The 16288-nt window shown below is 43.7% G+C and overlaps 1 protein-coding gene across 3 annotated transcripts in view; it reads right to left on the bottom strand.

The window, feature by feature from the left end:
- Positions 1-16288, bottom strand: part of MECR (mitochondrial trans-2-enoyl-CoA reductase) — a 74498-nt gene that overhangs the window by 27885 nt on the left and 30325 nt on the right. For all 3 annotated transcript variants that reach the window (XM_073563410.1, XM_073563425.1, XM_073563417.1), the window contains exons 4-8: positions 9778-9921; positions 9584-9686; positions 9399-9501; positions 6842-6915; positions 2953-3013 (exon numbers count right to left, since the gene is read on the bottom strand). In XM_073563410.1, the coding sequence (XP_073419511.1) occupies positions 2953-3013; positions 6842-6915; positions 9399-9501; positions 9584-9686; positions 9778-9921 (485 nt within the window). The remainder of the gene's footprint in view (positions 1-2952; positions 3014-6841; positions 6916-9398; positions 9502-9583; positions 9687-9777; positions 9922-16288) is intronic.

Here is a 16288-nt window from a genome sequence, read left to right as displayed (position 1 = left end):
ATATTTAACCTCTCTCTCTCTTCTGGTATTTTTCCCTCCTCATTTAAGAATGCCATCATACATCCACTACTTAAAAAACCATCCCTCGACCAAAACTGTGCCGCTAACTATAGACCTGTCTCTAATCTTCCCTTCATCTCTAAACTCCTGGAACGCCTGGTCCACTCCCGTCTTATCCGCTATCTCTCAGAAAACTCTGTTCTCGACCCTCTCCAATCCGGTTTCCGCTCTTTACACTCCACCGAAACTGCCCTCACTAAAGTCTCTAATGATCTGCTAACAGCTAAATCAAATGGTCATTACTCCATGCTAATTCTCTTGGATCTCTCTGCAGCATTCGACACTGTGGATCATCAGCTCCTCCTCACTATGCTCCATTCCATTGGCCTCAAGGACACCGTTCTCTCCTGGTTCTCCTACTATCTCTCCGACCGCTCCTTTACTGTTTCTTTTGCCGGTTCCTCCTCCTCTCACCTTCCCCTTACTGTTGGGGTTCCTCAAGGATCGGTTCTAGGCCCCCTCCTCTTCTCCTTGTACACTGCCCCTATTGGTCAAACAATCAGTAGATTTGGTTTCCAGTACCATCTCTATGCTGATGACACCCAATTATACGCTTCTTCTCCTGACATCACGCCAGCCTTTCTAGAAAACACTGGCGATTGTCTAAACGCTGTGTCTAATATCATGTCCTCACTATATCTGAAACTGAACCTGTCAAAGACTGAACTCCTGGTGTTTCCTCCCGCTACTAATGTACCTATACCCGACATTGCTATTTCTGTGTGTGGTTCCACTATTACTCCCCAGCAACATGCCCGCTGTCTTGGGGTCATACTTGATTCCGAGCTTTCCTTTGCCCCCCACATTCGATCACTGGCTCGCTCTTGTCATCTGCACCTCAAAAACATTTCTAGAATTCGACCTTTTCTTACTTTTGACTCTGCAAAAACTCTTACTGTTTCTCTTATTCATTCTCGTCTCGACTATTGTAACTCTCTTCTAATCGGTCTCCCTCTTACCAAACTCTCCCCTCTCCAATCTGTCTTGAATGCTGCAGCCAGGATCATATTCCTCACCAATCGTTACACCGATGCCTCTACCTTGTGCCAGTCATTACACTGGCTACCCATCCACTCCAGAATTCAGTATAAACTTATTACCCTCACCCACAAAGCCCTCCATGGCTCAGCACCACCCTACATCTCCTCCCTTGTTTCAGTATACCACCCTACCCGCGCCCTCCGTTCTGCTGATGACCTGAGGTTAGTATCCTCAATAGTCAGAACCTCCCACTCCCGTCTCCAAGACTTTACACGTGCCGCGCCAATTCTTTGGAATGCACTTCCCAGGTCAATACGATTAGTCCCCAATCCCCACAATTTTAAGCGTGTCCTGAAAACGCATTTATTCAGACTGGCCTATCGCCTCAACACATTAACCTAACCTATCCCTGTGTGGCAGAGCCAAAAGTTTTACCATAACCAGGTTCCCAGCATCATGTTCCCACATGCTTTATGCATCCATTAGCCCTCTGTGTCTGTACTGTTACACACTTAACATTATGGCTGGTCCATACAATCAGAGCAACTGTTACCACCCACCTTTCGTGTCTCCCTCTTTCCTCATAGACTGTAAGCTTGCGAGCAGGGCCCTCACTCCTCTTGTTATTTGTTATAATCTACTGTATGTGATTATTGTTATGCTGTAATGTCTACTGTCTGTACAAATCCCCTCTGAAATGTAAAGTGCTGCGGAATATGTCGGCGCTATAAAAATAAAATTTATTATTATTATTATTATTATATTACAGGCGTGTTGGTTCGGCTACAGTCACGGTTCACAGCACTGTGAGCAGCAGCAAGAATACCTCGGCACTGACTGACAGCCAGCTAAGAAGTGCATCACATTTATTACAAAAAGATGATGAGATTCCCAGGTTACTACAGTGTGGGAGGATGTCACACCTGAACCTTAAGTGGTGGAAGAGGATTGTAAGCAATAGGGTATATTTATTGTGCTCACTTATATAGCACTATTAATTCCACAGCGCTATACAGACATTATCATCACTGTCCCCAATGAGGCTCACAATCTAGATTCCTTATCAGTATGTCTTTAGAGAGTGTAAAGGCCCCCTTTACATTTAGCGATGCACCAGCGATCCCGACAACGATACGACCCGTTCAGGATCGCTGGTGCATCGCTAAATGGTCGCTAGTGAGCTGCCAAACAGGCAGATCTCACAGCGATGTAGCGACGCAGCAGCGGTCGTTACTTACCTTTCAGACGCGGCAATCCTGACGTCCTCCCGCCCGTCCACGCATCGCTCGTCGGCGCCAGGAGGAAGTTCAGCAGGAAGCGCCCGACGAGAAATGGAGCTGCACGATCAGCGGGGGAGCCGGTCGAAGGTAAGTATCACACATAGCGATATCGCTAGCAATATCGCTGCTGCGTCACAAAATCGGTGACGCTTTAGCGATATCGCTATGTGTAAAGGCCCCTTAAGGAAACCAGAAGAAACCCACGCAAACACGGGGAGAACACAAACTCCTTACAGATGTTGTCCTTGGTGGGATTTGAACCCAAGACCCCAGTGCTGCAAGACTGCAGTGCTAACCACTGAGCCACCGTGCTGCACTCATATGCAGGAAAGCAAGTGCAAAAAACAAGCAGGGTACTTCTGTAGAGTGAAAAAGAACCTGCTGAAGGCAGTCCTATAAACTTATCCCTGGTATTTCTTGTAGGCACCATAAAAAAAAACTAAAATAGGCAAAATATTTTCTAATAAAGAAACTTTTTAGGGAGAGTGGCTGTGTTTTACTGCTGACCTTCCGACACAATCCCATGAAGGTATGGGGCACTACCCACAAGATAATCAGGACATAAATAAATCATAGGACCTTAACTGATTAACATTTCACACCTTAATACAATATTATATACAATACTTACCACTGGGACAGTGACTGGCTGCTTGGCCATTCCTCCATAAGTCACCATTGTGCCACCATAGCTAAACAACAAATTCCAGTTAGGACATTAGCTTGGATACACTTTCATTTATTTAGACGGTTCATCTCACCACAAATAAATCAGAGGCGCCTACTACAATAAGTTTAACATACCTTTGTTGATACAGTACTCTTGTTTCTTATACATAGAGATGCAAATACAGGTTATATTATTTGGCTTTACTTCTGAAAGATGATGATGTCAAAAAACAATATTTCCCTCAATAATCCTCTGCTGCTCCCGTTCCAGCACTACTAGAGTTCCCAGTCGCATCTAGGATCGGGAAATCCAAGGAAATATTGCTGAGCCAATCACTGGCTTCTGAATTTCTCACTAGTGCTGACTAAGGCATTTTTGGACCGAAACTTTCAACTGGTCATATTTTCGCAGAGAACAAAAATGATTTAATTTAAAAAACAAAAAACTGTATAATAGGAGTTTTTTTCTGGTAGGTATTACTTAAAGGGGATCTTTCACCAAATTTTTAATGTTGAACTGGATACACAATGTAATAGTTGCTGCAGTTTTCATCAGGCGTGTACTTCTTCCTGAATGATGCTGACCACTCATAAGCAGGCAGTAACACAGCAGAAAAAGGACATACCATCACAATAGCTTAGAGCAGGCTTCTCAGTGTATGAGATGTTTGACTAACAGCTCTAATCCCCTGGTTTAACCTCCTGCATGCTTAGAAAGCAAAAACGACCAACACCTTTATAGATCAAATCCTTGTGGGTGGAGGTGCAGCACAGCTGAATTTAGCTGTGTCATATTACAAACTCTTCTATCAGCTCTCCTCCTCTCATAAAGGGCCTGTCACACTAAGCGATATCGCTAGCAATATCGCTATAACGTCACTGTTTTTTGTGACGTTATAGCGATATTGCTAGCGATATCGCTATGTCTGATACTTACCTCCGACCGCTCCCCCGCTGGTTATCGCTGATCACGCGAGAACGTCCTGGGCAGCTTCTCGTCGTCTGCTTCCTACTGCGCTTCCTGCTGTGACGACGAGCGACGCGTGGACGCGGGCGGGAGGACGGCAGGATCGCCTCGTCTGACAGGTAAGTAGCGACCCCCGACCCCTACGATGTCGCTGGTGAGATCTGCCTGTGTGGCAGCTCACTAGCGACCACTTAGCGATGTACCAGCGATCCTGACCGCGTCATATCGCTGGTCGGGATCGCTGGTACATCGCTAAGTGTGACAGTACCTTAACACTCTGCTTGACTACCCCTCCCAACCAGAATGCCTGTCCAGAGGTGTCAGTAAGTAATACTTATGTCTGTTGTGCTCAACATGTAATCACTCTGCAGTGAGGTTAGAGCAGGTTTTCATTACATCTCACACAGGAGTAGCTCAGAATAGGCAGGTCATTCCTGTATGAGATGCAATGACAGCCCTGATCTAATGCAGAGTGAGTACAAGTAGCCTGAGCACAGCAGACACAAGTGTGATTACATCTCACACACTGAGATCAGCTCTAAGCTATGCTGGGGTTTGCATATTCTCTCTCTAGTGTGTTGCTACCTAGTTATAATATAGTGACTCATAATAATACATCATACAGGGGGAAAAAGTCCCCAGTGAAAACTCTGAAGACAACCACTTAGATTTGAAATAAGTAAATTCATTAGCTGCAAAATGTTTTGATTGCTAATATCACTGCAATGGAAAGATAAAATACAAAAAAAAAACAACAACAAAAAAAAAAGTATACTCCGCTCTGCAAGTTCAATTACGTAATATATCCAGTTCAACATAAAAAATTTGGTGAAAGGCACTCTTTAAAAAGGACTTTCTAGAGAAGTTTTGGAAGAGATTTTTTTTCCTAAACTGTGCTTTGCAATCTTTAGACTGGACAATGCAGAGATTGGAATGATTTTCTTCAGGAACCGCTGCGACGTTACATTTTAATTTATTTTCCACCAAACATTTTTGCAGGTCTCTTCAGGAAAAAAAAAGTTAAAAAAAGCCTCATAACAATAAAGTGGATTTCCTGAAGAATGTTTTCCAAGCAGCTTTGGCGCAGTTTTTGAGGACGATTTTGGAGCGCGTCCGCTCCAGAAACTCCTCAAGAAATGCTGTGTGTACATAGTCATCCAATGACACAAGATCACACTTCCTTCAGCCAGCATGGAGATCAGGAGCAGAAGCACACACACATCAGCAGAGGAGATCCAAACTGGAATAAATAGCTCTGGTTCACACGCCTCTGATACAGGATATGTAATAAATGTGTGACTGCTGTGACCACCACAAAAATGGGCGTACTGTGTTCTCCATCTGAAATGAGCATAAATTACACATGCACACAGACTAGTGTCGCCCGAACAGAGAGAACTGAGAATGACAGGTTCGGCCTACACTCTAATGTGTATGGGGGCACCGGTCATTTAATAGTTGAGGAAGACGTTGATAGGGAATGTCCGATTTTGGACTGCCAAATGAATTGATGTCCTGGAGATAAGCCGTCAGCAATTTTTTTTAGAAAAAACACAGGAGAGTTTGGCAGATTGACCACTTCTGTGTATGGGAAAGACAGTGACCTTTTGGCTGAATGATCAGCCCAATAGTCAACCAAAGTATAAGTATAATTCGGCCGACAGCCATCTAATGCTGAAAGGGGTTGTCCGGTCTTATGCTACAAGTCTGTAGTTACTGTATATGATTGTGATGATTCACAATTCTTCATAGTGCACACTCAAGTAACCGCAAGTATGCATATTTCCAGCCATATACCGACTAGACTGTACCCGGCCTTATTCACACTTGCATTGAATGAGGCCGTGCCCATCTATATCAGCAAGTGACTGCATGTATGCAAATCACATATATGGGGTTAAACACCAACCACTCACGGCACCCAAGAATCCTCACATCACAGAGTGACTGCAGGCTGGTATCTTAATACTGGACAACTGTTATGGCTGCACACACAGAATATGAGACTGAGCGCATGCTCCATTAGTCCCAAAAACAATAAATAGCGCCATAGTCAGCATATGTGGCCACTGCAATAATTAAAAAAAGAGACATAAGGGAGCCTGTTTTCATGATCTGTGAGGGTCCCAGTGGTGGCTAGGTGATCAATATTGTTTAATGACAAAACTACAACCTTATGATGGGCATGACATTTCTTTTTTAGATTATTTATGCTTCCTATTTGCTTAAAATTTCTAAGACAAACATAGAAGCCAATTCATCATTCCTTTGGGCCCTTATTTTTTTGGTTTCCAGATATTTTTGCCCGTTTATTTGCAACTTTTCAAATGGTTACATTTCACAGAACTGTACTCCAGCCTGACTGCAGACTTGGGATTCGCCACATAGCATGTATATTGTGCGATGTCATGATTCTCCGATGCAGAGAGTGTACCTGCAAGTATGCGATTTGCATACATGCGCCGACCAGACGTATGCGGCCGCCCTTAATGCAAGTGAATTAAGCAAGTATGGATATGTCTAGTCGGAATGTGGCTGTCCGTATGCAAATCGATATTGGCAACCCCTTTGAAGACATTTTTCTCACTTTGTACCAAATTCAAGAACCACATGCTCCGTTTTTGAACAAGTTTGGCCCAAAAACGGTTTTGAATACCACAAGACAATTAAAAAAAGAGTGACTTAAAAAAACCTTAATCTTTAGTCACCTATCAAATACAAAGAGTTAATCTGCGCTAGTTTTTTCTGGTCTATTAGATATAGAATTAGAAAAGATTTCACATATATTTTTATGGTCCGATTTTACCATGAAACAATACAGACAAATAATATAATTACAACTACACCCTTATGCTATTCCAATAATGAAGATGATTATACTTACTCCAAATGACGCAACATTTCAGTTGTGCTTTTTCCACCAACACAGTTTAGTGCCAATCGCGGACGTGGGCAATTCTGTAAGAAACAGATCAATGACTGTAGTCTCCCAATATGGCCATGAAACACCTGTTCCTCAAACACTTGCTCAACTAACCACCATCTTTTTCACTGTCTACATAAACAGTTGGCTTGACCAAGTGTTCATATGCATTCAATGGGCAAAGAAGAGAACGCTGCTGCCATACCTCAGTCAGCAGCTTATCTCCACTGAAAATATAAGAAGAGGGTATTTGACTTTCAACCACTCAATTCTTAGAGTTGGAATGCCCCCATACACATTAAATTGTCACCAGTACTGATGAGCTTTTACTCGAGTTTGCAGCTTAGTATCGCGAGTGCTCGAGTAAAATGTTTCACGGCCGTTAGACAGCCACAAAACTTGCGGGGATTACCTGACATACAGTATGAAAAAAAGTATTTAGTCAGCCACCAATTGTGCAAGTTCTCCCACTTAAAAAGATGAGAGAGGCCTGTAATTGACACCACAGGTAGACCACAACTATGAGAGTCAAAATGAGAACAAATCCAGAAAATCACCTTGTCTGATGTGGCAAGCTTTATTTTGCAAATTATAGTGCAAAATATTTGGTCACCTACAAAAACATGCAAGATTTCTGGCTCACAGACCTGTAACTTCTTCTTTAAGAGGCTCCTCTGTCCTCCACTCATTACCTGTAGTAATAGCACCTGTTTGAACTTGTTATCAGTATAAAAAGACACCTGTCCACAACCTCAAACAGTCACACTCCAAACTACACTATGGTGAAGACCAAATACCTGTAGAAGGACACCAGAAACAAAATTGTAGCCCTGCACCAGGCTGTGAAGATTGAATTTGCAATAGGCAAGCAGCTTGGTGTGATGAAATCAACTGTGGGAGCAATAATAAGAAAATGGAAGACATACAAAACCACTGAATTTCCCTCGATCTGGGGCTCCACGCAAGATCTCACTTTGTGGGGTCAAATTGATCACAAGAATGGTGAGCAAAAATCCCAGAACCACATGGGGGAACCTAGTGAATGACCTGCATAGAGCTGGGACCACCGTAACAAAGGCTACCATCAGTACCACACAGCACCACCAGGGACTCATATCCTGCAGTGCCAGACGTGTCCCCCTGCTTAAGCCAGTACATGTCCGGGCACATCTAAAGTTTGCTAAAGAGAATTTGGATTAGGCTAGTTTCACATTTGCGCTTTTTAGCGCAGCGATGGCCTGCGCACGGCAGGATTTTGCCGTGCGCTGCGCACTTGTGAAGGTGCGCCGTGCGCGGCGAAATGCAAAATGCTGCGTTCGGCGCACACGGGCGCACCTTCAAAAGTGAGCAGCGCACGGCAAAATGCTAAAGATAGGGTGCGCAGATCGCAAACGCCCATGTGCACTAGTAGGCGGCGATGACCAGAAGGGGCGGGCAGGGAACCGGCAGGGGGCGGGGCTTAGCGGCGGCCGTGCGCAGGCCGTCGCTGCGCTAAAAAGCGCAAATGTGAAACTAGCCTTATCCAGAAGTGTATTGGGAGAATGTCATATGGTCTGATGAAGCTAAAGTTGAACTGTTTGGTAGAAACAAAACTCGTCGTGTTTGGAGGAGACAGAATGCTGAGTTGCATCCAATGAACACCATATCTACCGTGAAGCACGGGGGTGGCAACATCATTCTTTGGGGCTGTTTCTCGGCAAAGGGACCAGGATGACTGATCCGTGTACATGAAAGAATGAATGGGGCCATGTATAATGAGATTTTGAGTGCAAACCTCCTTCCATCAGCAAGGACACTGAAGATGAAACGTGGATGGGTCTTTCAGCATGATAAAGATCCCAAGCACACCGCCAGGGCAACGAAGGAGTGAAGAAGGATATGAAGGTCCTGGAGTGGGCTAGCCAGTCTCAACCCCATAGAAACCCTTTGGAGGGATTTGAAAGTCCGTGTTAACAAGTGACAGGAGCAAAACATCACTGCTCTAGAGGGGATCTGCATGGAGGAATGGGCCAACATACCAAGAGTGTGTGTCAACCTTGTGAAGACTTACAGAAAAAGTTTGACCTCTGCCATTGCCAACAAAGGATATATAACGAAATATTGAGATGAACTTTTGTTAATGACTAAATACCAATTTTCCATCATATATTTGCAAAATAAATCTTACCAAATCAGACAAGGTGAATTTCTGGATTTGTTTTCTCATTTTGACTCTCATAGTTGTTGTCTACCTATGATGTCAATTTCAGGCCTCTCTCATCTTTTTAAGTGGGAGAACTTGCACAATTGGTGGCTGACTAAATACCCTTTTCCCCTCACTGTACGTGAGAAAATCCCTCAGTTTTGTGGCTGTCTTAACAGTCGTGAAACACATAGTTCTCAAACATGTCACTCAAGTACCCGGTCATGACTGATCAGCAGATCTCAGAAACCAGGTTTTAGACAACTTTTATGTAGCTTTTATGGGGATAGTAATTTATGCGGCAGTCTCCAGATCAGATGTGGAGGTTTCTTTTACCTTAAACAGATCTTTCATTTCTGGCTTTCGAAGCTGTTCTTCAGTGATCACATGGTTGGCCCCCAATTCCCGAAGTCTCTCCACCAAGCTATGGAGATTTGGCCTGCACATATTTAATGAGTTAGTTATGCTCATCATTTACTTTATTATTTTCAGGATATCAAAAAGTATCTTTATAAACATACCGGTCTCGTACAACATTAATAGTAGTGATACCCAAAGAAGCTGCAATCTGTATAACAGCCTGTCCAACGCCACTGTTGCTGGCATTCTGTATTACCGTGTCCCCTAGGAAGGATGACAAAAGGAAGTTAATGGAAAACACATTCTACGACATACAGTTGGTTGTTCTAAATATTTCCAGCTCGCTGCTTTTTACCTGGTCGAAGAGTCTCATAATCAGAGAGAAGTCTGTAAGCAGTGCAAGGGTTAACACTCAAAGTCGCTGCGCCAACCACAGATATGTCACTTTGGACCCGCACCAGGGCCTGCTCACTGAATAAGCCCTCTGTACACCATGTGCCTGTAAATCAAGGTGTTGTTATTTTGGAAAATATTTTTCATTATTTTTCACCAATTTCTTTGCAAAGATAAAATTAAATAAGACAAAAATGAATGAATGATAGAATAAACAAAGAAAAGTGTAACGATGCTGTATGTGTGCAGCAAGACATGACCAACAAACAGGATAATATGCCTTCATCCGGATCACTGCTTCTGGCATATAGGGATGGGGTGTCTACAACTTAGCCGAAAAGTAAGTTGCTTGAGCGGTGAACACATGCAGCCATTTCAGTAACAGTACCAGGTACCAATGATATGGCTATGAAATACTGCTTCTATTTCATTGCCTCTGGCTCATTGGATACAACGTTCACAAGAAATCCAACGCATGCCCTTCCTCCACTGATGCAGAAAATGTATCACTACAATGTCGATGGGGCTTACCTGAGTGGAAGAAGGGACACTTAGATGTATCTCAACAACACCTACACACAAAGTGGCACAAGGATCTATGGGTGACCACGTGGGCAGACTAAAGGTAGAAACAGCATGTCTTAATTATCACATCTTCCTCATTATTACACTTATAAATTCGTTGTATCCTCTGGATCAATGCCATTTTTTTTAAGTTGTGTAGTATCTACAGTGTTTATACATTTTTTTTTTATAAGTATAAATGTATAAACACTGTAGATACTAACCCAACTAAAAAAACAAAACCACACAAAATTCGTTTTTTTTCTGGAATTTCAAATAAATAATCACTTACCCACTGACTCTGTGACCGCTCCTGCAACTGGCTCCAGCTGTCAGATGACTTATGGACAAGATGAGAACACTTATGGTTCTAGCAAGGACCACCAGAGAGGTGGCACTGGAGCAGCTGGAAAGCCAAAAAAGGTTTTCTGGTTTTGGAACCTCCTATCTAGTTTATTTTAAATACAACCAGACTTAACTCATCCTCCCCAGGTCCCGTGGACAGTACTGCAGCCAATCAGAGAGCTCTGCCACAGTTGATGGCACAAGCCGCCGAGCTCATTTACTGGCTGCAGCGATGTTAATGTGACGTCAGTGCCTCAGATAATAACAGACACTGAAGCAGTGCCAGAGACTCAGCACTGGGTCCGGGGAGGGTGAGTAAAGCACTGTTTGTTTCTTAAAACAAACTGCAGATGGGAAAAGGGGTTTTGCGAAACCGGAAATCCCCTTTAAGGAAATGTATTTGCTCTCTCTATTTGTTAACATTCCCTACTCTACAATAGATTAATTCACAGAAAACTGCTTAAAGGGGTTATCTGGGACTTTACTTATTTTTACCTGGGGCTAAGAACTTACACGCAGGTAGCTGCTAATCTCTGCTAGCTCAAAGTGGTCAAAGACTGCTCCTGACGGTGATTCTGCGGCATCTGGTGATGTCACGTAGATAGAGCAGCTTCTTCTCTTCTGCTCTGACAATGTGGCATCACTATCGATGTCATGTTGATTGACAGACGGCTCCCTGCTGCCTAACTGCGGGGAGCTGGCTTTCATTCAGCTTTCAAACGTTATGTTGGCAGTGATCCCAAGTCGACAGAGCAACCCGGGAGAGGAAGAGTTTCTCTGTTGACAAGAGGTGAAATGAAACAGCAGATCGTCATCAGGAGAGATCTGTGACTGCTCTGAGCCACCAGAGATCGGCACTGGGCACAACAGGCAAGCAGTCTGCAACTACCTGCCTGTAAGTTCTTAGCCCCATAGTAAAATATAAAAGTCCAGGATAACACCTGTAATGTAAATTATTTATTGTATTTTGAATCACAGTTCCTCACCATTTTCAAGATTCTTTTTTGTGGTCAGTGAATGATGACAACACTCCGGTCTACATTTAGTAACTGCACTACATACTAGGGCTGTGGAGTCGGTAAGTCAAACCTCCGACTCCACAGCACCGCCTCACTACTGAGCATGTACATAAGGTGCAGCACCAGCACTGCCTCACTACTGAGCATGTGCATAAGGTGCAGCACCAGCCCTGCCTCACTACTGAGCATGTACATAAGGTGCAGCACCAGCACTGCCTCACTACTGAGCATGTACATAAGGTGCAGCACCAGCACCGCCTCACTACTGAGCATGTACATAAGGTGCAGTACCAGCACTGTCTTACTACTGAGCATGTACATAAGGTGCAGCACCAGCACTGCCTCACTACTGAGCATGTACATAAGGTGCAGCACCAGCACTGCCTCACTACTGAGCATGTACATAAGGTGCAGCACCAGCACTGCCTCACTACTGAGCATGTGCATAAGGTGCAGCACCAGCCCTGCCTCACTACTGAGCATGTACATAAGGTGCAGCACCAGCACTGCCTCACTACTGAGCATGTACATAAGGTGCAGCACCAGCCCTGCCTCACTACTGAGCATGTACATAAGGTGCAGCACCAGCACTGCCTCACTACTGAGCATGTACATAAGGTGCAGCACCGCCTCACTACTGAGCATGTACATGAGGTGCAGCACCAGCACTGCCTCACTACTGAGCATGTACATAAGGTGCAGCACAGCCTCACTACTGAGCATGTACATGAGGTGCAGCACAGCCTCACTACTGAGCATGTACATGAGGTGCAGCACAGCCTCACTACTGAGCATGTACATGAGGTGCAGCACAGCCTCACTACTGAGCATGTACATAAGGTGCAGCACCAGCACCGCCTCACTACTGAGCATGTACATAAGGTGCAGTACCAGCACTGCCTCACTACTGAGCATGTCCATAAGGTGCAGCACCAGAACTGCCTCACTACTGAGCATGTACATAAGGTGCAGCACCAGCCCTGCCTCACTACTGAGCATGTACATAAGGTGCAGCACCAGCACTGCCTCACTACTGAGCATGTACATAAGGTGCAGCACCGCCTCACTACTGAGCATGTACATGAGGTGCAGCACCAGCACTGCCTCACTACTGAGCATGTACATAAGGTGCAGCACAGCCTCACTACTGAGCATGTACATGAGGTGCAGCACAGCCTCACTACTGAGCATGTACATGAGGTGCAGCACAGCCTCACTACTGAGCATGTACATGAGGTGCAGCACAGCCTCACTACTGAGCATGTACATGAGGTGCAGCACAGCCTCACTACTGAGCATGTACATGAGGTGCAGCACAGCCTCACTACTGAGCATGTACATGAGGTGCAGCACCAGCCCTGCTTCACTACTGAGCATGTACATAAGTTGAAGCACCAGTACCGCCTCACTACTGAGCATGTACATAAAGTGCAGCACAGATTCATCTCAACTAAAAGCCGAGATCCTTAGATCAGGAACATAACAGACATTTATAAGACATTTTATAACTTTCCCAAATTATAAAAACATTTACAGCACAAACTGCACTGAACTAATGAACCCAATTTATTATATATTTTAGGAGTTGGTACATATTATACCGAGTCCACCAAAATAGACACCGACTCAGACTCCACAGTCCTGATACATACAGGCATAACTACAATTAAGAAGTGGAAATAATTGTAACCAGTGTATGTAATCCTCTAGGAGTTAAAGAAGCCTTCCCAGTTTTTTAAATAAATCTGTGTATATGGGTATGTAGTGTAGTGTGCGTGTTCATGTACTCCCCTACTGATGCCTACTCCAAGATCTAGTGCCGTTTCGATCCTCTTCTGAGTGACATCACTGATCTGCAGACTGTCCGAATCACGCTGCGCTGTGTTGTCTGGAAGTGGCTTTTCCAATGTAAAGCTATGTTGCATCAGAATGAGGCTCCACAGACTTGTACTGTAAAAGACTTCCTGCTCATGCATAAAGCATAGAGTGATATAGTCTGAAGATCGGCAAAGTCACTGAGAAGAAGGAGCAGAACGGAGCTGGATCTGGTGAAATCGGCAGTAGGTCAGTACATTAAGGTGGACATGAAGAAGTTGGGCGAAACGTGCGTTGGAGAGCTGAGCTGCACACACTCTTTGGACACTGTATACACAACTAAGTGTAAAAAAAGATTGTTTTATTATTGCTAGACAGCCAAGGTGAAATTTCTTATACAATTCACTGTGCGCAAACTTTAATCATGCACTTTATACATGTATGTTTTACCTGTAGTTGTGTGAAAAAGTGTTTGCCCCTTCCTGATTTCCTATCCTTTTGTATGTTTACCACAATTAAATGTTTCAGATTACCAAACAAATAAGGTCATTATTAACCCCTTAGCGACAGAGCCAGTTTGCAGCTTAATGACCAGGCCAATTTTTACAATTCTGACCACTGTCCCTTTATGAGGTTATAACTCTGGAACGCTTTAATGGATCCCGCTGATTCTGAGATTGTTTTTTCGTGGCATATTGTACTTCATGTTAGTGGTAAAATTTCTTCGATAATCCTTGTGTTTATTTATGAAAAAAATGGAAATATGGTGAAAATTTTGCAATTTTAAAACTTTAAATTTTTATGCCCTTAAATCAGAGAGATGTGTCACACAAATTTCTTAATAAATAACATTTCCCACATATCTACTTTACATCAGCACAATTTTGGAAGCAAAATTTTTTTTTTTGTTAGGAAGTTATAAGGATCAAAAGTTGACCAGCGATTTCTCATTTTTACAACAAAATTTACAAAACCATTTTTTTTATGGACCACGTCATATTTAAAGTCATTTTTAGGGGTGTACATGACAGAAAATACCCAAAAGTGGCACCATTCTAAAAACTAGACCCCTCAAGGTGCTCAAAACCACATTCAAGAACTTTATTAACCCTTTACGTGCTTCACAGGAACTAAAGCAATGTGGAAGGAAAAAATTAACATTGAGGCTATGTGCCCACGATGCGATTTTTAAGCGTTTTTGCTGCGATTTTCGGCGCAAAAACGTTTAAAAATCATGTACAGAACGCCCCCCATGCATTCCTATGGCATTCCGCACATGCTGTGCTAATGCTGCGCTTTTTTCCGCAGCGGAATCACATCGCGGAAAAAAAAAAATCGCAGCATGGTCATTCTTTTGTGCGGAATCACAAAGAATTGCCACGATTCCGCACCCATAGGAATGCATGAGAATCGCTTACTTCCCGCATGTGGCTATGCCCACCATGCGGGAAGATAAGCGTCTCATGTGCGGTTGGTACCCACGGTGTGGAGGAGAGGAGACTGTCCTCCAGGCCCTGGGTACCATACCCCTGTAAAAAAAAATAAAAAATAAAAAAATAAAAAATCGGGGTATATTTACCTTCCGATGTCCCGCGCTGCATTCCCGGCCTCAGCGTTCCCAGTAATGCCTTGCGGCAAGATCCTGTGATGACGTGGTCTCGCGAGATCGCTATAGCAACGCGAGACCAACGTTATCACAGGTCTCGCAAGGCATTGCTGGGAACACTGATGCCCGGGAATTCAGCGCGGGACGTCGGAAGGTAAATATACCCGATTTTTTTTATTTTCTTTATTATTTTTTACATTCTATCTTTTACTATTGATGCCGCATAGGCAGCCTCAATAGTATAGAGCTGGTCACACTCGTCAAACACTATGTTTGATGAGTGTGACCAACCTGTCAATCACTTTCCAAGCGATGCTTCAAATCGCTTGGAAAGTGCTTGAGAAAATCGCGGCAAAATCGCGAACAGAATCGCGGTAAAATCGCGGTGAAATCGCGCGGGAAAAAAACGCGCGATTTCTGGGAAGGAGTCCGGTTTTTAGTGTGCGTTTTAACACGCAACGTGGGCACACAGCCTTAACCTTTTTTTGCAAAAAATTTACTTCAGAACCAATTTTTTTTATTTTCACAAGTGTTAAAAGAGAAAATCAACCACAAAATTTGTTGTACAATTTCTCCTGAATACGCCGATACCCCATATGTGGGGGTAAACCACTTTTTCAGCACACGGCAGAGCTCGCAAGGGATGGAGCGCCGTTTGACTTTTTCAACGCAGAATTGGCTGGAATTGAGATTGGATGCCATGTTGCGTTCGGAGCAGGGCTGTGGAGTCGGAGTCGTGGAGTCGGAGTCGGTGCTCATTTTGGTGGAGTCGGAGTCGGTATAAAATGGACCGACTCCGACTCCTAAAATATATAATAAATTGGGTACAGTAATTCAATGCAGGATGTGCTGAATATTTTTTCATAGGAGTTTGGGAAAGTTATGAAATGTCCTATAAATGGCTGTTCTATTCCTGATCTAAGGCTACATTCACACACAGCGTTTTTCCTGTGTTTTTTGAGGATACGTTTTTCAGCTGCAAAAGCTGATCATCTTTTTAAAAAACCGCATCACCTGAAAGGTTTTTGAGCTCATAGATAATGTTTTCAATATCAAAAGCAGATTAGAAATCTGCTCTATCCATCCATTTATCCATATCTGTCTATCCATATCGTATCTGTACC

The sequence above is a fragment of the Dendrobates tinctorius genome, unplaced genomic scaffold, assembly GCF_039654945.1.
Source record: "Dendrobates tinctorius isolate UK_male_01 unplaced genomic scaffold, ASM3965494v1 ptg000015l, whole genome shotgun sequence".
Classification (NCBI taxonomy): Eukaryota; Metazoa; Chordata; class Amphibia; order Anura; family Dendrobatidae; genus Dendrobates; species Dendrobates tinctorius.
This window is presented reverse-complemented; position numbering and strand designations above follow the sequence as displayed.